The sequence below is a fragment of the Rhinichthys klamathensis genome, unplaced genomic scaffold (genome assembly GCF_029890125.1).
Source record: "Rhinichthys klamathensis goyatoka isolate OS25496 unplaced genomic scaffold, OSU_Roscu_1.1 h1tg000244l_1, whole genome shotgun sequence".
Classification (NCBI taxonomy): Eukaryota; Metazoa; Chordata; class Actinopteri; order Cypriniformes; family Leuciscidae; genus Rhinichthys; species Rhinichthys klamathensis.
Window position 1 is genome coordinate 579,250 of NW_026606766.1, and position 22,818 is coordinate 602,067.

The 22,818-nt window shown below is 39.1% G+C and overlaps 2 protein-coding genes across 2 annotated transcripts in view; one reads left to right on the forward strand and one right to left on the reverse strand.

The window, feature by feature from the left end:
• The window catches only part of szt2 (SZT2 subunit of KICSTOR complex), a 131,426-nt gene extending 121,808 nt beyond the window's left edge, over positions 1-9,618 (forward strand). The window contains exons 73-75 of the mRNA XM_056266108.1: positions 3,570-3,683; positions 8,714-8,782; positions 9,345-9,618. Of these exons, the coding sequence (XP_056122083.1) occupies positions 3,570-3,683; positions 8,714-8,782; positions 9,345-9,488 (327 nt within the window). The 3' untranslated portion in view covers positions 9,489-9,618. The remainder of the gene's footprint in view (positions 1-3,569; positions 3,684-8,713; positions 8,783-9,344) is intronic.
• Positions 9,619-9,869: 251 nt separating this feature from the next.
• On the reverse strand, positions 9,870-21,690 carry hyi (hydroxypyruvate isomerase). Its single transcript, XM_056266077.1, has 8 exons — positions 21,348-21,690; positions 20,314-20,425; positions 16,749-16,863; positions 14,576-14,654; positions 14,450-14,499; positions 12,162-12,231; positions 10,822-10,956; positions 9,870-10,564 (listed from the first exon to the last, which is right to left on the reverse strand). The coding sequence occupies exons 1-8, from the start codon at positions 21,544-21,546 to the stop codon at positions 10,509-10,511; spliced, it is 816 nt and encodes a 271-aa protein (XP_056122052.1). The 5' UTR covers positions 21,547-21,690; the 3' UTR covers positions 9,870-10,508.
• Positions 21,691-22,818: the final 1,128 nt, after the last annotated feature.

Sequence of the window (22,818 nt, forward strand, 5' to 3'; positions counted from 1 at the left end):
CACAGATTCACTCTCCACATCGTTTGCCAACAGGGTGCTCGTTCGTGATGAGATTACACAGCCGTAGATGCTGTACTGTAAATGTGCCGATCATGCCAGCAGACAGCACTGTGTTTGCCTGAGCGCAACAGATATAGAGGATGACATAATCGAGAACTGGAGTTGTAAAATATAATACATTCATTTATCATTTAGTGATGATGCACTACCATTCAAATGATTTTTTTAAACCTTTTCTTCAAGATACTTTGATGAATAGAAAGAACAGCATTTATTTGAAATAGAATATTTTTTACATAATAAATGTCTTCCCTGTCACTTTAATTCATTTAATGAATCCTTGCTTAATAAAAGTATTGATTTCGTTCAACAACGACAACAAAAAACGTTATTGATCCCAAGCTTTTAAACAATAGTGTAAGTAAATAAATGTGTATATGACACAGAATAAATTATACATAAATTAATTATCCATTATTAATAATAATAATAATAATAAATATCGTTTATTTATACATTTATTTCTGTATCTGTAATTTTTAATAGCTTAATTAACTTAACTTTAACTTAAATCTGTACAGTTATTTCTGTCAAATTTCCTCTTCCAAAATAAGGGAGAGGTCAATTGACCCCTATTGACCAATTCATGCAGTATTTTATTACAGTTTTGGAAAAAAATGACATAATGAAAATCGTTTTGGTTTCAGTGTCTTTTAGGGTGTGTTCACACTTGTAGTTGGGGAAATTATATATTTAGTAGTGGTTCGCTAAGCATTGGCTAAATGAGCTCTTTTCGAATGTGTGTTCAGATAAGATGATATTTTGCCCAGCTGAGAAATCACAGAGCTTATAAAAAGTATTCTGAGTCAAATCATCAGTTTTCGGATGGCAGTGAACTTGAAACGAACTCTGGTGCAATTGCTCTGTTAGTGCGTTTTATTTGAATAAGTGTGAACGCTGCCATCCGAACCAAACAAGCGGACCGAGACGCTGGAAAGATGAGTCTCGGTCCACTTCCAAACGAACTCTGGTGCGGTTCGACTGAAATATGAACGCAACATGGACCAAAGACATTTTAAACGAATCAAAACCCATCTTTTCAGCGTGTCAGTCCGCTTGTTTGGTTCTGATGGCAGCGTTCACATTCAAATAACCCCAATAACAGAGCAATCGCACCAGAGTTCGTTTCAATCCAAGCAAACATGCCAAGTGTGAACACACCCTTAGACAATGTTACAAGTTCTGAATAGGAACGGGTTCTCAACTCCCAACCACATGTGTGTGTGTGCTGTGAGCGAAAACGCTTATGACCATATTGATGGTTTTCCGCTTTCTGAATTCTTCACCTCCTCCTGATCCTCCTTTCTGTGTTTTCTATAGTTTGATTGGCCTCCTCACATCTGTACCTCACACATCCACATACACTCACCTAAAGGATTATTAGGAACACCATACTAATATTGTGTTTGACCCCCTTTCGCCTTCAGAACTGCCTTAATTCTACGTGGCATTGATTCAGCAAGGTGCTGAAAGCATTCTTTAGAAATGTTGGCCCATATTGATAGGATAGCATCTTGCAGTTGATGGAGATTTGTGGGATGCACATCCAGGGCACGAAGCTCCCGTTCCACCACATCCCAAAGATGCTCTATTGGGTTGAGATCTGGTGACTGTGGGGGCCATTTTAGTACAGTGAACTCATTGTCATGTTCAAGAAACCAATTTGAAATGATTCGAGCTTTGTGACATGGTGCATTATCCTGCTGGAAGTAGCCATCAGAGGATGGGTACGTGGTGGCCATAAAGGGATGGACATGGTCAGAAACAATGCTCAGGTAGGCCGTGGCATTTAAACGATGCCCAATTGGCACTAAGGGGCCTAAAGTGTGCCAAGAAAACATCCCCCACACCATTACACCACCACCACCAGCCTGCACAGTGGTAACAAGGCATGATGGATCCATGTTCTCATTCTGTTTACGCCAAATTCTGACTCTACCATCTGAATGTCTCAACAGAAATCGAGACTCATCAGACCAGGCAACATTTTTCCAGTCTTCAACTGTTCAATTTTGGTGAGATCTTGCAAATTGTAGCCTCTTTTTCCTATTTGTAGTGGAGATGAGTGGTACCCGGTGGGGTCTTCTGCTGTTGTAGCCCATCCGCCTCAAGGTTGTGCATGTTGTGGCTTCACAAATGCTTTGCTGCATACCTCGGTTGTAACGAGTGGTTATTTCAGTCAAAGTTGCTCTTCTATCAGCTTGAATCAGTCGGCCCATTCTCCTCTGACCTCTAGCATCAACAAGGCATTTTCGCCCACAGGACTGCCGCATACTGGATGTTTTTCCCTTTTCACACCATTCTTTGTAAACCCTAGAAATGGTTGTGCGTGAAAATCCCAGTAACTGAGCAGATTGTGAAATACTCAGACCGGCCCGTCTGGCACCAACAACCATGCCACGCTCAAAATTGCTTAAATCACCTTTCTTTCCCATTCTGACATTCAGTTTGGAGTTCAGGAGATTGTCTTGACCAGGACCACACCCCTAAATGCATTGAAGCAACTGCCATGTGATTGGTTGATTAGATAATTGCATTAATGAGAAATTGAACAGGTGTTCCTTCCTAATCATCCTTTAGGTGAGTGTATATCTGAACTCTGTGAGAATGAGATGCAATGTTTCCTCCATACGTGACACTCGCTGTAGCCTCAGTTTCCCCCCGTCTCCCCAATCCTGCATATCAATGCTGTTAGATTGCTCATGTATTCACACGCCGCTCACTTCTGTATTCCCTTCACGAGAGCAGAACCGCTTAGTCAATGTTACTGAGCCGAGCGGCTCCTGTGCCGCGACTGCTAATGCTAATCGTAGCGCTCGGATGATGTATACCGCTGTCAAACCGATACAGGCTCACAAAGGAAGTAGAGATGTACTCCCACTGTGATATCAGACCAGGAGAAAGTTGCTGCAAATTACATATTTTTAAAAATGCACTGCCGCCCACAACCAGCATGTGAAAACTGCCTTCCTGTGGTTTTGCTTACTTGAAGCGTTTGCAGCTTTCGCAGTCAGATCCTGTATGAAGTCTAATGTGAAAAATATCCACAGACTCGTCTAATTTCAAGGGAAATATTCTGGTCCAGTCTTTCAGGACCCCAAAGGCTTTTCAAACAGGCATCTGTTTTTCCACAACTTTTTAGTTTAAGTTTAAAATGTACACATCGATTTTATTATGCAACATAAATGAAACGGTAATATGCATATGTATGCGTATAATACAAAACAGCGCAAACTATATACATATATATGCACTTTTGTCGAGATTATTTTTTTTTTTTTTACATAGATATATAAAAATGTATATCAAATCACCTATCAAACATATACATTTAGAGCATACATATGAACAAAAATTTTACCATTAGAATAGTGGTCTGTTTGCTAGGTTTTTTATCTATGCAAAAAAAAAAAGGAATAATCTTGATAAAAATGTAAAATAAGAATTCTCTCACAATTTTCTCACCCTCATGTTGTTTCAAAAACATTTCTTGTGATTTTGTTTTTTAGGACTGTTTCCTGAATATGAGTCCCGCCTGGTACCAGAGTCTCATCAAAGTTCTGCTGTCACGCTTCTCACAAAACTGCAGACACTTTAAAGACGACAGTGGCATTCAGTACCTGGTAAGAGATGCACACACTTACCAGGGGACGAGACATTTAGAGCCAGATTTACTAAACAGGGCAAATTATCATGAGAACAAAACACAGATGGGAGTGTAAAGTTTTAAAGTTCAGTGTGTGATCTACTGACGACACACAAATGAAAGAACAGACGCAGCGGATCATTTCCATAATGACCAACACAATCTACCAAGAGCAGCGCATATTACCATCTGGTTAAAACATGCTTTTGGTAAATAATGGCGCAAATACCAGTAAATTGACGAGCGCCAGGGTTCTCAAGTCTCACGCATTGGCCGTGAGACACACGCAATTCAACCAGTTCACACGCTCACACGCCACACCGTGTATTTCTCACGCTGAAAAGGCAATGCCAACCAAGTTGTCCTGCAAGCTTTATATATAACGTTGTATACGAGGCGCATGCACACAAAGATAAGTTTCCTGCCGCCAGCGCGTCCGCATCTCGGCCAGATTGCGTTCGTTACTAGGCAACTTATAGACGCGCGAAGTCCGCGAACACACACGGAAGTTCGGCCACCGCGACATCGCGCGAACACACGTCGTGATGGAGAAAGTAAGTTGGAAGAAAGCTCGCCTAACATTTTTAGACTAGAAGTTCTAGAACATTTAATATATAGCTCATCGTATATACATTATTGATGCAGTCAAAAACTCTACAACTGCTTTGCAACCAGGCCAAAAGCTTTGGCTCAGTTTGGCTAAGGAAATGTTATTGGGTATGGGAAGGAATGAAGATGTATTTCTTCAGTTTATTTTGAATTCTATATTATACTGTATTAATAGTATTTCTAGTTACATTAAGGCTAAAGCAGAGTGCTCTTGGTAATATTGTATATCCTGTCAAAACATACATTAGCCTAATCATTGCCATTGCATTTGTATTTTTCAAAGATGTCAGGGAAAAAATGCAAAAATATTTGTTTTTCCAAACATTTTGGAGCAATTTGTTATACATTTGTAGCCTAATTTTGAAATATAACATTAAAGAGTAGGCCTATATTTGATGTGATGAATTGCTCTGTCATTTATCAGATTTACCAATTGTTATAATTTAAATTTTTGCTGGTTAATTATGAACAATGGGTAAAATTGGGGGCGGGGCTCTATTTAGGCTCCTCCCCTAACCGCATGTGATCTCACTCCAAGCTTTTGATAAAACTAGAGAACCCTGACGAGCGCAAACCTTAGTAAATCACCTTGCATGATTCATTTAAACGCTTTCCTCTCATAAATATTGCATTTGAAAGCGAAACTCCTATAAGGCCGTGTGTCCACCAAAGCGTTGTTAGCCAGCTGAAAACGCCTAGCTGTGGGCGCTTGAGAGCGTTTTGGCAGCGCAGCGTTTTTTTCCGTTGAGACGTTTCGTTGCTATGATACAGAATATCCGCAGCACAGTTTACTTGTAACTGATTTTGCAGATAATTTGTTTCATACTAAAAAATTATTTTTCATCCATTTTGTTCGGTTAGCTCTGCTGGTTGATGTCTTTGTACAGAAAGAATGTTGTGACAGTTGGTCGGTGTGGTGTTAGTCCCGCCCCTCCTCCACCTTGGACCAGTGTTGCCAACTTAGCGCCTTTGTCGCTATTTTTAGCAACTTTTTAGACCCCTTTAGCGACATTTTTTCAAAAAAGCGACTAGCGACAATTTTAGCGACTTTTTGGACAAACCTCAGTAACCTCCAAATCTTGCCAGCACTGTCCTGCGAGCGCGAGGTCTTGCTTTCTCTCTAGCTGCGTCTCCCCTGTTCAGTGAATGGCTGAGAGGAGCGCACGGCCGCTGACAGACGCGAATGAGAAGTGTTTTTCCACGGACTTATCACTTATCTGCATTTCTTTTGTTTTATATTTAAAGAATTCAGTTTGACCATTTTCATTTTATTTCTTTTCTTGTGCTTATTACTTGTAACACTCACTATCACAGAGCTTAGTTCATCCGGTTCCCTAACTCTCTCAATTCAGATAATGTTCCACATAGGCCTATACAAAATGTAATCAATCACTATATTATAGCTACTCGTTCTATGGTCTGACAACAACAAAAAATAGGAAATGAGAACAGCTTTATTTGACATTCGGCTATATTATATTAAATAGAGCATTCATTTAGAGAGAAAACGCACTAGGCTGACAGAACGCAAGTACGACGCGATGACTTCATTAATATGCTAATTGACATATGACGTCATCTAGCGACATTTAGCGACTTTTAGGGAAGACCTTAGCTACTTTCCTTTAAAAATAGTTGGCAACACTGGCTTGGACGGCTGGGTAAAAAGTGACAGTGATGAGCGCTGCGTTTTATCCAAAGTTGAACATTTTTCAACTCTCGTCGACCGGTAAAAAAACGCCCGGCGGTCCAGCGTGAAAAAAAACGCTCATCGCCTCGTTACGCTCATGGCGTTTAAAAAACGCGGTGCTCCCATTGAAAACAATTGAAAACATACGCCAGGCGGGTGGAAAAACGCTTCGGTGGACACGCGGACTGAAGGTGCGTTCACGTGCTATGGTAATTATTAGGGGTGTAACGATACACAAAATTGACGGTTCGGTTTTCCCACGGTTTTGACGTCTCGGTTCGGTTCGGTTCGGTTTAGAAAGCTAAAATTGCTTCTTTTTTTTTCTTTTTTTTAAACAGTGGTTTAACGAAAAAATGGTCTTTCTTTAAATTAATTCAATTACAATTAAACGTTTCACAAGGATTAAAAAAAATCTGCTAAATCTGTAAACTATATAGGGAGCCGCACATTACTATAACATTAAAGGTTGTAGCCTAGACTTTTAACCTAAATTCAGATGCTATTTATTTTTTAGATATAATAATCAACACACAACACATTGTATGAAAACATGTAAACTGAACATAAGGCAGTTTTTGCATTAACTTGTGTTTTTACTCTATTTTGTTATTGAAATATAATAATTTACACAGTTTTCATTTTCATGAAAGATATTTTAAACATACATTAAATAATCAAGATATCATTAACAGGTTAAGTAAAATATAATATATAGGCTAACATGGTGCATTTATTTAGTGCAAGAGTTCATTTATAGGAACCAAAGTTGTGGACACTGAATCACTTGGCTGTTGAGGTAAATATAATGCTAGTGACAAGCTATGCTGTTTTATTGACGTCTTTCCGCTGCTGAAACACTGATTGAGCGATTACACGAGTTATGATGCCTTTCAGTAAGTATACTGCATCTTTCAACATACCTTCAGGTGTCCATTCTGTAACTGAGGAAGAGATGATCGCGTTTACCCGCGCGCCGCGCTGCCGCTTGAAATGAGGAGCTTAGTAGGCCTACAGCGATCTGTCACGCCACATCAAAGAGCGCCAAAACGCTATTTATTGTTTGAATTTCGTGATCAAATAGACAGAATTTGAAAGATTACACCTTGCTTATTATCGAAAGTAACAAAACACGGAGCTTGTTATTTGGTGTTAATGGTGGTTATTAGGCTACAAAACTGAATTTGTTGTGTACTGTACACAAGACATGAGGTCCATTGAGCCGGGGTAGCAGGGGGCGGGGAGGGGCGTGTTCGGTACGCAATGAGAGTATCGCGATTCGAATCGTGTGTTCTGTATCGCGGTTTTTCGGTTCGGTTCGAATATCGTTACACCCCTAGTAATTATGGTAAATACTAAAAGCCGACGTGGAAAATGCACATGAACACCCCCTCATGTGGTATTTTCCACTGGGCAGCTTGTAGAATATTTTGATGCACGAGTTGCAGAGATGATAACCTTTGACCTTTTCAAAATGGCGGAGAGCAACGCGAATGGTAAAAAATATGTTCTATTCATGATCTAGAAAATATACAGCATATTAATTTACCGTTTGAGGTTTAATAAATCATCTTCTTGCTGTAGCAGATGACTTAAGCAATCTAAAATAGCTTTAGCTAAATAACAGGTCTGGATCTCCATCTTTTTACCACATTACGACAACAAAAGCACTTGAACGCAACACACTGGACCAGTTCACAAGTGGAAAATATCATATTTTCCATAGCACGTGAACGCACCATAAATGCATATGCAAGGTCAGCCGCAAAAATAACCCTGTCCGCGTCTTTTCAGTGCTAATTTTTCACTGCGTGTCTTTGATAAATCCTGACAGTAGTTTTTTAACGCCTAAGGAGGGTTAGTAAGCTGTTAGTAAATCTGGCCCCAAGTCTTTTATTCTCAATAAGGCTGCATTTATTTGAACAAAATTACAGTAAAACAGTAATATTGTAAAATATTGTTACAATTAAAAATAGCTGTTTTCTATGGTAATATATCGTAAAATATAATTTATTCCTGTGATGTTCCTGTAAAAGTGAATTTTCAGCATCATTACTCCAGTCGTCAGTGTCACATGATCCTTCAGAAATCACTCTAATATGATGATTATCTGCTCAAGAAACATTTCTGATTATTATCAATGTTGAAAACAGTTGTGCTGCTTCACACTTTTGTGGAAACTGATTTTTGTGATGAATATAAGAGCAAGATTAGTAGAAACAAGTCTTTTTTTATATGCACCGTCCAGATCATCACTGTTAGTGTTCAGCATTGCACATGAGCCTGGCGCTCCGGCTGTACAGTCGGGTCATGTGCCTGTGTGAGATGTTAGCAGAGGTCACGTTGGACATGTCATGGTACGTTACAAGACAAGAAGTGCTCTTAAATCATTATTGTCCTGGAAGGGCATTGAACTCAGTTACTCAAAGCCAATGAAGCGCGTGGTAAACCGTGGTACATTATGAGACCTCCAGTGCCTGTGAGCGAACACTCAAGAGCTCATCAGACGCACTTCATGCTTCATCCTGTAATCAGAGATGATGTGTGTTTATGTAGATTTCCTGAACAGATGATCATTTCACCCTCCATACAAACAGAAACCATGTTAACGCTGTTTCCAAATGCTGAACACCAATCCAAGTTAAATGGATTGTGAAGAAGGTTAAATTTAAAAATGAAAAGAAACATCTCATCTAAACTCTCTCTTCCAGGCTGTCCTGAACCAGAAGTTCACTGACTGTTTTGTGCTCGTCTTTCTGGACACACAGGCAGGAAAAACTGTGAGTTTTGTTTTATTTTATTTTTTATATATTATATTATAATGTTATGTTATGTGTAATGTTATAATTAGTTTATTCTTACCCTGAGTGAATTCTAACAAAAATAGTTTCAGGTAACATTTCACACAAAAATATATATATATATTCAGTAGAGAAAATTGAAACTTTCTTTTTCTCCTAAAATTACAATATCATTACCATAATGCATTGTTTTTCGTAATTATCATTCATTCTTAATGATGATTCTCATCATTGCGATGCAGTGAGAGTCTTGACAATATTACAATGAAGTATTGTAATATATTTATTTGTAATAATTATTTAAAAGCAGTACAACAAATACTATTATGATGCATACATTATAGGTTTCATGCTAAAAAAAAAGCTTTATTTTTCCATTATAGTGTGCTTTTATTTGCATGAAAGTAAATGAAATGTCATTATTCCAAAATGATCCTTTAAATAAGCTGCAATCTGTGTGTTTTTTATGGGGGGAGGGGGCGAAATGTGACATGTCAAACCTGATCCCAGTGTCTCACCCTGTCGTTGTCGTCTTCTGTAGAGTCTGAAGGTTGTGTTCAGAGAGCCGCTGCCCGCTCAGAGTCAGCCGAGCAGCAGTCCTCCACCACAGCTGGTCTCCATGTACCACCATCTGGAGTCGGTCATCAACACCGCGTGCTTCAACCTCTGGACAGGCCTGCTGTGAGCGTGTGTTTCTTTCAGTCTCAGATTCAGCATTGAGACACACACTCAATGCATCTCGTGTGTGTATGCGTGCTGCGTCGAACAGGTTGCATCCATCTAAGCAATTAAATTGCCATCATTTTGCACAGGATAACTGCCCTGTTGATGTAAGTGCGGTTAACTGGGAGGGATGTGGTGGTGTGTGAGACTGCACTGGTTTGTCAAAGCCATGCTGTCCTCCTGTAGTCTGAGTGTTCATTTGTGCTGTTTATTCTCCACCTCCTCTCAGCTGTTGATGATGTCTCTGAAGCCTGTGCGCATTCGATTCGGCTTACGCAAAGTCTGAAGGTTTCATCCGCGCTCCTCGAGAAACAGCTGTTGCTGCAGGTTGGATAGTTTTGTGCCCCATAATGCATCACTTTCTGCAACATAGTTGTCTTTACTGCCATTTCATCATCCCAAAAGTGCCTTTATGCCTTTGTTTTATCTTATGAAGTTGATGGGAGCTTGTGTATCATATTTACCTCTCAAGAAGAACCTCTTGAATCGTTGCATGCTCTTCCTGTACATTCATCATCATGGGCGGCGTAACGAGTACTCCTACTAACCAGACGACACTAGATGCGCGAAGATCGTGGGAAACCTTTGACACGAAACCAAATGTAACTCCCATAGTGACAAAAACTGAAGAATAATGTGTTTTACTGTTTTGTTTTCTTGAAGGACACTGGAAATTTTTGGAAGATTGATTTATTTAAAACGCTAGAATGTTAATTAGCAATTCAAATGTCTGAAACTGAAATTTGTACATTATGTAAATAGAGGCTGGTTTGTAAGAAAAAACGCTTGACAATAAATCTTAAATTAAAACACGTGTTCTTTATGTCCAGTGCTATTTCATAGACAGCCTCGCACAAGTGAAATATGCATAAAACGATTGAACATGGGAGTCCGTTTTAAGCTGTGGAAAATGACAGTCTTGGCATTTTAATACATGGTGCCCTTTTAGAAAATGCATGAATTTAAGAAGTTAAATTGGTCCTCAGTTGTGATCGTTCCAGTATCTTTTGACCCAGTCCAGACCCGCTTCCGTGGAACCTGGAGAATCACATTTACAAATATGAATTACCAAGAATCATATTTCACTCTCTTTGCAACTTAAAGTTTTGAGGATAGGATATGAATGCAAGTTAGCCTTTTTGGTTAATCATGTACAGTATAAGAAAATATCTCTTAAGCTCTTTTTGTGCAACATTATTTTCATCTTAAAAATTCATGGAGGTTTCATCCTGTAACATTAATAATAAAAACAAGAGCCATTTTAAAGCTCATAAAGCGTGCTTTCCTTCACTCACCCCGAGGTTTGTATTCGCAGCCGATGTACTCCTGATAGTCCAGCTCCTCCAGCAGTTTAAAGAGGAACGAGAAGCTGATCTCTCCAGCGCTGTCCGGCTCGTGCCGGTCGGGAACTTGAGCGATCTGGATGTGGCCTGTGACCGCGAGAAACATGTGACGAGTGCATTGACAGATCTTCCTAGAGCAGGGTTCTTGTCGTTAACTAAAGCTCAAACTATTACCATCAAAAATTACATTTCTTGAAATAAACTAAAACTTTAAAATGTCTAACACGCACAACAAATTTACAAAAACTTTCGCCAAGCTTAAAATGAAAACAGAAAATATTCAAATAAAATTAATTCAAAATATTTACATAAACATAATGGTATGATACTAAAATAACACTGATGTAGAAATGACTGACACATTAGTATGATTCATAAGACTGCACGATTTATGTAACTTTCTTACATTAAAACCAGGAACAGATATTAAAATAAAGTTTCCAAAAGGAGGTTTTGCAGCAGTGCCACAGAGGAATCATGTTCGGTTCCACAAAGAACCTTTGAGTGATCCACTCTTAAAATAACCTTTTTTTATTACTTTGCAGAACATTTAAAATATATATATATATAAAGAAGCTTTTCCACTATAAAGATGCTTTTGTGCATTGAATATGTTCCATGGATGTTAAAGGGTCTTCATAGAACCATCAATGCCAATAGAGAACATTTATTTTTAAAGGCCAGTTCACACCGCGCTGACAGACACTTAGTCAAGTTTTGTGGGATTAGTGTGTCACCCAGTGTTGGGTACATTACTTTAAAAAGGTAATTCATTACTAGCTACTAATTACATCTTCAACAGTGTAATTAGATTACTGTTCTCTCTTAAAAGTATTACATTACTTATTACTTTCTAAATCTCAAAACCTCAACCAGTTGAACAATCCAAGGATAGACATGAAACTGTTCTATATAAAATTGCATAAATTATTCTTAAAATTATTATTTTCCATATAAAGAAATATACATTTTAATCGTTTGATATATAATTGTTCAATAGTCTATAAAGTGTTTACGGTAATGCAATTGCATCAGATTTAACTGTAATTAAATGACAGAAAACAATTAGAGTAATCCCTTACTTTTTCAAGGGAAAAGTAGTTAAATGACTAATTAGTTACTTAGATATGCATTACACCCAAAACTGGTGTTACCCCTGTCCGTTAGCATCCGTCAGAGCTTGTTTTCTGAGAAGTGTCATGTGACTGGTGACTGTGTGTTCGCTGTGAATTGGCTTTAAGAGTGTAAGATAAGTTCTAATTTCATGCTGACTTAAAGAGTCCCACATTTACCTGTCATTGGTAAGTATTTGCGTATATTTTGCGTTAAGTTTCCATCCATGATCTGCCAGTGGTAGAGGTCCTGCAAAAGGAGAGAATCTGAAGTCACACATCTGCTTGTGTTCTGCGGTTGATCATCTTCACTGTGTTTTCTGAAACACTCCTCCTCCGTCTGGAAACAAGCACAGCATCTGCCTAATGCACCAGTGTCCCTCCACAAACTCCCCTCTTATGATTTATTCAAAGAGCGCTGAAAGTGATTTTATTATCCGCGTGTGCAGTGAAAACGACTTCACATGACGCTCGTTTCTCACCGCTGCTACAAACACGACACAAATTAAGTTCAAACGCCGAACACAACAGGATGAAAGAGCAGATAACTGGATTCTAACAGAAAACGTGAGTGTTTCCACTATGTGGTTGCTGGGGGTTTTTGTGGGGGGTTTTATAGTGGATTGCAATGCGGTTTCTTATGGAAGCTTGTTTTCACCACGGCATAAAAAAGGTAATGACTTTTTATCTCACAAATATTACTTTTTTTCTCACAATTGCATGTTAGGGTCCTGTTACACAACACCGTTTTCAACTTAAACTTTGGTTAAACTTTATTTGAAGGTGACGTAGTTACATTGTACTCAAGTACTGAATAATATTAATTAACGATGGTGTTTAGGAACCTGAAAACACAAACTTTTGAAAACGGTTTCAAAGTGCAAGTTTTTGAAGAGATACCGTTATGTCTCTGTGTAAACTACAAAAACGTGAATTTATGAAAACAGTGACGTCATGCACATGTCTATAGAAGTCCCTCTCCTCCGCTTCCGGCTCATGGGACCTTATTTCGGAAAAAATATATGTATGGTAGTCAATGGCGAGAGACAACTTATCTTTTTATTCTGTCTGAACTGTGCCCTGAATTACACATATGGTGTTTGTCAATTTAAAAGATAACTCTGAAAGTCAAGAAAGTTTGTCATAAAACAGAAGAGTAAGTGCAGTCTGGTACAAAAACACTCAGGCATGACGGCGTAACGTTACGATTATAACGTAAGACTATAGAAACAATGACAGACGTTAGCTTCAGTAAAGTTAGCTTTAGCTTCAGTTAAGTTAGCTTTAGCTTCAGTAAAGTTAGCTTCAGTAAAGTTAGCTTTAGCTTCAGTAAAGTTAGCTTTAGCTTCAGTAAAGTTAGCTTCAGTAATGTTAGCTTCAGTAAAGTTAGCTTCAGTAAAGTTAGCTTTAGCTTCAGTAAAGTTAGCTTTAGCTTCAGTAAAGTTAGCTTCAGTAATGTTAGCTTCAGTAAAGTTAGCTTCAGTAAAGTTAGCTTCAGTAAAGTTAGCTTTAGCTTCAGTAAAGTTAGCTTTAGCTTCAGTAAAGTTAGCTTCAGTAATGTTAGCTTCAGTAAAGTTAGCTTCAGTAATGTTATCTTCAGTAAAGTTAGCTTTAGCTTCAGTAATGTTAGCTTCAGTAAAGTTAGCTTTAGCTTCAGTAAAGTTAGCTTCAGTAAAGTTAGCTTCAGTAAAGTTAGCTTCATTCATTGAGAGAAAATGTGCGCCTTTGGGGTTTGTAGTCTTTGTAATTACGTATTTTCACAGTCTTATACCTCAACAGTTTTACATCAAACTGCGACTTTCTTGACTAAAAAATGTATCTTTTAAATTGACAAACATCATATGTGTAATTCAGGGCACAATTCAAACGAGATCAAAATATTTGTTGTCTCTCGCCATTGACTACCATACAATATTTTTCCGAAATAAGGTCCCATGGTGGTCGACCGGAAGGGGAGGGACTTGGGCTCTCTATAGGCGCGTAATGTTTCTTTACAAAGTGACATCGCCATCTACTGGCCTGGCAGAATACAGCGTTTTTAGTCGTTTCCACTGATCCGTGTGAACGGGATCATTTCGGCAATGTTGTCGTCTATACATGAAAAACGGCAAAGAAAAAAACGTTTCAGTTTTTAGTACATTGCTGTTGTGTAAATGTACCCTAAATCTCACAATTCTACGTTTATATTCTGTGGTGAATACAAGCTTCCATCTTTTCTAGAGGGTTGAAACATAAAAATAAAATAATAACAGTTAAAATTATGAATATATAAGACCAGGTTTGTCAAGTCACTTCAACGTTTAGAATCACCTTCAGTCGTTTTCCTTTTCAATAATCCTGAAAAAAGTACAACTATTTGATGTCTCTCGATTAATTTAAGATTGCAAAAGCTGCATGAATAATGATGAAATAAAACCCTTGACTTCAGGGAAGAACTAAAAGGCTTTGCAGAAAGTGTGTTCGCTCACCATCTGCATCCTGATGCTGGGATGACCGACTCTCTGGAGAATCCCTGCGGCTACGGGACAAAAACACACGCGTAAACAATCTGGAATCCAAATACACAATCATCCATGGGGAAAGAAATGTCTTACCCTGGTGTGGGGAGTGGAGGAAGTATCGTGGATCTGTTATCCTGGTGTTGATTGGCTCAATCAGTCCAAGCATGCCTTCCTGTACAGTAAAGAACAACAAGATAACGAGAGACAGCTGATGTTTTCCCATTTAATATATCTTAAAATTATATTTATTCCTGTGATCAAAGCTGAATTCGCCTTTGGCTAAGCCACACCCTAGAATGTAGATTGACCAATCACAGCGCAGCCAAGAACGCGCTCCCACAGACGTCCGACACTTTTTCACAGCGCTCCATTGACTTTAACACAGGCGTCTCATATTTTGGGTCTCGGCAGGCTATTACCGTCGTAGTTTTATCAAAAATATGGTTAAACGTTGTGCCTGGGGCATTTGTAACACAGATACGCGTTTCCCAGAGAGGTTGGAGGGGGGTGTCCGTTTTTTTCCTTCCCAAAACCGAAGTCAAATCCTGACAAGTGTCGTCTTTGGATTAAACTGTGTGGACGTCCTCACAGTCAGCTACGTTAAACCCCTCAACAAGCTCACTCGTGTGCTCTAAAGTAAATGTTGCTTTTAACCTTAATGTGAAGTTATACTAGTTAGACAGTGTTATGCTGTTAGGTTATGATTTCGGTTCTCTAACGTTACCCTAATTAATGAAGAAAGGTGCTAGCAAGCAAGCTTAGCGATAGTTTAGTTATCACGTAACGTTAACGTAAGTCAGGATTGTTTGTTTTGAGTAGCGGCTGGATGTTAGCTAACTTTGTTATTCAAGATACGAACACCTAACGTTAATGTTACAGACACGCTGTGGTAGTTTTGATGGTGACTAACGTTACCGCCAACCGTGTTGCCACAGTCCAACATTATTGTTTAAATTTCTTTTTAAAAATGACCAAATTTGAAAGGTGAGACTTTGTTTAATATGTTTAATATCAAAAGTAACCGAAAAGTAACCTGGTCTGTCAGCCTGTTGTCAGTCTCCTCTCTGCTCCGCGATGTATTTTTCACTGCTTGAGAACATGGTGTGTGCGTGAGAGCGGCGTAGCTTGACGGACATAGCGACAGTAACTAAGGGGGGCGGGGCTTAGCCAAAGCATCATTACTCCAGTCTCCAGTCACATGATCCTTCAGAAATCATTATTATTTGATACTCAAGAAACATTTATGATTATTATCAAAGTTGAAAACAGTTTTGCTGCCTCATTTTTCAAACGAAGGGCATTTATTTTAAACGGAATCTTTTGTAACATTATAAACGTCTTTACTGTCACTTTCGATTAATTCGATGTCTCCTTGCTGAACAAAAGTTTTTTTTTATTCTAAAAGACAAATATTGCGTCTATGGAATGGAATGTAAAAAGAAAGAAATGAAAATTGTATTGAATTAGAACATAAAGACAGACGACTAAACGCAATTGTTGCATAAATAAGCATAAATTAATTTAGTTATATTTGAATAAATTAGTAGTGATTACTGATTAAATAAGCAGTCTTAGCCAGGCATGCACCGATATGAAAATCATGACCGATAACCGATAATTTTTTATATTTGAAAGGTGATAACAGATATATTGGCTGATAAATCAAAACCCACATTTTTATTTAATTTTTGAGAGTCTGATTACAAAAACAAAAGTCTCACCATTAAAATCCATGACCAAGCACAACAATTAAATAATGATGTTCTCATTCAATTTTTATGTAGCCGATATTACAGACTTGCATGTTGCACTTTACTGTATTTTCCTTTTTTTAAATGTTTCCAATCATATTTCAAGCAATTCAGAACCATAATGGTGAACAGTGCGCATCTGAAGTCTCTCAGCTGAAGGAAATAATCTGTTATTTATCGGCTTTAATATATCGGCCAACTTTTCTTATCGGGGCTGATAACTTTGAAAATGAACATATATCGTCCGATACCGATACGGTGGCCGATATATCGTGCATCCCTGGTCTTAGCTTAGGCTTTACTATTTCTTGCTTTTACAAGCTACTATGATTGATTGACAGCTTGAGCATGTAAAAGGAATTAACCCTTTACTCTATCAAAAACTACAGCCAAACCACAGTTGTCATTCGGAAATGTAGAGACTAAAGAAAACTTCACAGAGAATCTCCTACGTATAAACACACGCTGGTCCTCTACCATGTGACTCAGGATGCAGTGAAGGGGTCAGAGGTCACCTGTGAGAGGACACCTGCTGCGTGTTTCAGGTTCTGCACAAACGTGTCCTCCATCTCCATGGCGACGGCAGATCGCTCGGCCCCCGCAGGAACCCTCCCAGCCATCAGGTGGACCCTGGAGAGAAACATTAGCACGAGTTACTCTCGGTAAAAGCGGATCGCCTCTGCTCCGGGTTCCCGTGGAGGATGTGAATGTGTTAGATAAGACGTTTGGAGGTCTGGGGCAGAGATGATTTCAGATGATCTCAATCTATTTTAGTGAGGAACAGCGTGAACCTTTGTGTCTAGACGCTTAAGTTCTGCTTCCCATTCTCTCAGCTTCAGTGCGCATTGAGCGAGGCTTTGCATAATGTGAAGGGAACTTTGAGCGCTTCACTGTGAATATAAATCAGGTCATTGAAACAATGCATCCCTGTTATAGTTACATTAGGCAATTTGTGTCCTAACCAGACACCGAGCAACAAGCAATAAAAGTGATCTCTTCCGTGTAAATCCCACACTTCATTTTGTTCAGTGTTTGTATTGGTTATATTGCCATAGAGTGCTGGAGTGATGACGTATTTTTGCAGGCAAACCCAGAAGTTCATCATGATAATCCTCACAAATGAACAACGCAATTAATTATAAAGCCTAAATACAGAGAGAAGTAAAAAGCTAAACGTATGCTATAAAGAAACTACAGTCACATGAGTTCAACATCACCCTTACTAAGCTTCAGTTTCATTTATAAAAAAAAAACATTTTGAGGTAGAATAGTTTGCAAGAGCAGCGACTATACACTGGTGAGTAGATTCGTATCTCCGACAACCTCTAGTCTCATTTAGACACCTTTTTCAAGACAAGTAAAAGACTTAAAAATCAAATTACGTCATAGAATAAAATATGAAAAAATCGTGAGCTTGTGTTAACCACAAGGCTTATTTCGGGCCATAGACGTGTCTCCACTATCAAGCCAAAATATCCCGTTGACATCTTGCGGCAGTTCCTTCATTACGTACGGCATCAAGCTCACGCTCACACAGACAGCTGTCAATCATGACTTTACACCCTGTTTTTATAGCATCTAATAACTGACTAAACCACCCCAAAAAACTGTTGAACATGCATCTGTGTGATATAAATAAAATGACGGAAGCCACCTTTGGGAAAAAATTATTTCAAGTGTAATTGGATTTTTTTTTAGTTTGGCTCGTGTCCCGTTAGCCTGGTTAAAACCAGAGCATTCTCAGTTGTAACTGAGTTATGGTCTGGCAAAGCGTCATAGACAAATCATTTCCAGAGGGGCGTCACCAACGGACGTCGCGGATAGACCTAAACCCAATCAGAGCGATGAAGGAGATGACGTATGCAGAGCGGCGGAGACACATCTCCGAGTGTTGTTCTTTGCTCGGTTTTTAACTAAAAGGAAACGTTCAAATGGCTTAAAACAGACACGATAGCTGATTGGAACGAGTGATGTTCGACGGCGGCATCCATCTTTGTAATGTAGGCTACAAAATCTGCTTCAAAATCCCAGCGCTGTCGTCATCGTGTAAAGCCCGCCCCAACGTTTCTGATTGGTGCCGCGATTTCGACGGATTGGAAATGGGCTTGAATGAGCTCTTTGCCAGACTAACTTTCAGAGCAAATCTAAATTTGCCGGAAGTTGTCTGGGTTTTCCCAGGCTAGTGTCCTGTTCGATTAAATAGAAAAGGCGGGTTTATGACCTATGCTGGAACCAGCGAAATGCTTCGGCTTCACTTTTCAGTGCTTCGCTTATTACAGGCACTTAACCAAAAAAAACATTCAAAAACACTGCGTCTGAAATCACAGACTCATACACTCTTGAGTACATTTGTTCTGAATAAGTAATTTCTTCACACCCGCTGAAAAAGAATGTTCTATATGGTATGAGTGTGTGTAGTTTGGTATGATGTGTGTAGTATGGTATGAGTGTGTGTAGTATGGTATGAGTGTGTGTAGTATGGTATGAGTGTTGGTATGAGTGTGTGTAGTATGGTATGAGTGTGTGTAGTATGGTATGAGTGTGTGTAGTATGGTATGAGTGTGTGTAGTATGAATGTAATCTGGACGTACCATGTTGTCATCATTGTAAGAAAAAATGATGTGGACGTCGAAGATCTCAAAAATGAAGTTTATTACAGCATAGCAGTGGCAAGGTACACGAAGCACCTCGGGTTCGCCGGCGTCAGAATGAACCCAGAACATCGAAATCTCAAACCCTTTGTCCTGGTCTTAATGTAATTATTACAGTTGCTCTTGTTGCAACAGCTGTGTTCTGTATGCTAATGAAGTTGAGACACCACTGTCTGAGAAGAAGGTTCTCTGTGTCCCACACCCAGTCCCATTCTACAATTGACTGCCATTTACTCAGTATGTGATCAACCCCCAGTATTCTTTAAAAAATACAACTTGACTTTTTTTCATCTCTATAATTAAAGGGTTAGTTCACCCAAAAATGAAAATGATGTCATTAATGACTCTCCCTCGTGTCGCTCCAAGCCCGTCAGACCTCCGTTCATCTTCAGGACACAGTTTAAGATATTTTAGATTTAGTCCGAGAGCTTTCTGTCCCTCCATTGTAAATGTATGTACGGTATACTGTCCTTGTCCAGAAAGGAAATAAAGACATCATCAAAGTAGTCCATGTGACATCAGTGGGTTAGTTAGAGTGTGTTGAAGCATCGAAAATACATTTTGGTCCAAAAATAACAAAAACTAGGACTTTATTCAGCATTGTATTGTCTTCCGGTTCTGTTGTGGATCCGCGTTCAGTGCCGCTGCTGACGTAAGACGCTGCTGACGTGTGTCTGGTGTGTGTTTTTGGACCAAAATGTATTTTCGATGCTTCAACACACTCTAACTAACCCACTGATGTCACATGGACTACTTTGATGATGTCTTTATTTCCTTTCTGGACAAGGACAGTATACCGTACATACATTTACAATGGAGGGACAGAAAGCTCTTGGACTAAATCTAAAATATCTTAAACTGTGTCCCGAAGATGAACGGAGGTCTGACGGGCTTGGAGCGACACGAGGGAGAGTCATTAATGACATCATTTACATTTTTGGGTGAACTAACCCTTTAAGCCATTTTGGGGATGAGCTCATTCTAAAATATATATTTGAGTGGAATCTGGGTCGAGGCAGACTACAATTTCTTACATCATCATGTGACCTACCAGCATCAGTCGCGTCGCTTCACTGGCATTCACAAATCCTCTCCTGTGGCCTCATGGGATAGTAAAGTGTCCATCATACGCACACTTCAGAATCTCACCGGAAGTAGAAGATCATCCGGGAACATTTTGCTTACTGTTTAATGAGGACTGTGAATTCAGACATACTTATTTTGTCACATACTGGTTTTCGCCTACTGTATAGTAGGCAAGTATGTGATTTTGGATGCAGCCGATGACTTCAGGACAATGCAACCAGAAGTGCTAAAATGCTAAAACTAATTTCTGGGAAATGTGTCATCCTCACAGCACTCTGTTGGACTAAAACCCTGCTCTTCATGCATATCAAACACCAGCCCAGTGTAAGACTCGCACCAGTACCTTCTGCAGTCTAGTGCTTTAGCGAACCGCACCGCCAGAGCCAAACCTTGCCTGAACTCCTGCTCTCTCCCGGGAACAGCACACAATCCCAAATCTCCTGCATTTAAATCTCCTGCAGGACAAAGTGACACAACAAATAACACATAAGAGTCAGTATGACATTTCAGGGAGATAAACCATCCAGAAAGGTTTGCAGCATATCTTTCCAATATACATTTTCTAAGTTTCCTTTATGACTGTATTTACGGATTGAATTTGATTCCTGGACACATAGCCCTCGTCACTTCGATGCACAAAAGGGTGGAGGATATAGAAGTTAAAACCTGATGATGGACAGCACACCTAAGACTGAAACTTGCCACAACACAGTTTGAATGAGGTCTGTGTTTTTTAAAGCTGAACTAAGAAAACGAAGAGGGATTTCAATAGTGTTAAATGTGCGGTGCAACAAGTCTTACATCAGAGCAGAATTGCATCAGATCAGTGTAACGGGTTCACGCTTCCCCCGTGAGTTGAGAAAGGTCAGATCTAATCCATTAAGCAGTTTTATCTGCATATGAAGCACCATTATGTCTGTGACCGATGAACTGAAAGTTATTCTATTCCTGTCGTTGATAAACACCCTTCAGAGACCTTTAACTGTGAGCTGACAGGTGAGAGAACACTCTCATTATATCACTGCAATTACAGTTTCACACATCGCTTTCATAAAGAATATATCTATCTGACTATCTATCTGTCTGTCGTCTATTTTTCATCTGTCTTTCTTTCTCTGACTGACTCTCTATCTATCTCTGACTGTCTATGATCTGTCATTCTCTCTTTCTCTGTCTATCACCTGTATTTCTCTCTTTCTCTGTCTACCTATCTATCATCTGTATTTGTCTGTCTGTCTGTCTGTCTGTCTATCTGTCTATCTATCTATCTATCTATCTATCTATCTATCTATCTATCTATCTATCTATCTATCTATCTATCTATCTATCTATCTATCTGCAATCTGTCTGTCATTCACTGTGTGTGTTCTGTCTTACCCGGGGGGGTGTTTATGAGCGCAAATTCGAGTCCAGTTTCATCCTTCACTGTTTTTAACTCTTTCAGGTCCGCGTCGTAGATCCACGCCGCCTCGACCGCTCGGAACCCCGCACGCGCCGCGGCGCGCATCCTCTGCGTGAACTCCGGCAACTCCGTGAAGAGCCAGGAAATATTGGCACAAAACTTTAACGGGGCCATTAAAACGTCTGCAGCAGGACAAACACACACAGCCGTTTAGGAGATAGACTGCAAAACTAATAACTAACTGAATGATCAAGGTCCAGCGCTTATTGATCAGCCACACGTGCTCAGTGTTTACATCCTCAGATCAGCTGACTGAACACGTGTCTCTCTGCGCGCATGCGCACGGACGCTTAGGCTGTCTCGGTCATGTTTACCCAATTTTTAATATTACACATAATTACATATAACTTATATTGAATAATAATGCATTTTTATGTTATTAACCATATTAATAATTATTTCATTACAATTATTAAGGTTGGTGGCTGGTGCTAATTGTCACACTTTTACTAATTTCTTAATATTCAAAGCCAGTTTCTTGTATGTACGCAAACTTTAAAGTCTTGAGTAAAAAGCTACTAAACAGAGGTTTTAAAAAAAGAATAAAAAAGATTTTAACTTAACCTATAATGGTGCATGTTGTCACATTAGGCATTAAACAACCTATTAGAGGCATTTTAGCAAAAAAACACTGTCAGACAAAAACAAGTATGCTATGTTACATTTGCTTAATAGTCTTTGACTTAACTTATTGTTACTGAGTAGCTAGAATTTCCAGTCATTTAGACTTAACATGAACTGTACATGGTTATGCTATAGCCTGTAGTATTTTCACATTTTGAAACATCTTTGTCTTTTTTTCTATCTTGCAATATTGCTGTATGTCTTTAAAAGTCATTACGTTTAAAGGGTTTCCAGGCTGACAGAGATAAAAAGTGTCCACAGAAGCACTTGAATGTGAGATACAGAAAGAAACGGTGGTGGTGAAACTAATGTTCCTGTATGTTTGAGGATGATAACAATGAGCAATGAAGGAAGCGCTGAAAGTGCAAATGCTTTCTGCTTCGCTGGCGTAGGCTATATGCCTCATGCATGATGTATAGACAGTATTCAGAACAGGAAACCCATTAAATCGGTGTGTCTCGTACTTGCACATACAGAACCACCTCCACTGGGTCATGTGGGACACGACTTAATGTCAACCCTTTCTGGTTCAATGGATCCATAAGGTCACAACATTGTCAATGGGATTATGTGTAGAGTCTGTGTAAGTCAATCAACTGTCAAAATAACTAATTTTGTGTTCAGCAGAAGAACGAAATTCATACAGTAAATTATGAAGTTTAATTCGTCCCTTTGAACTTAAACGCAATCTAACATAGTTTTACAGTAAATTGAGAAAATATGAATACCATATTTCGGTTCTGTACCACAGTGGAATTACTG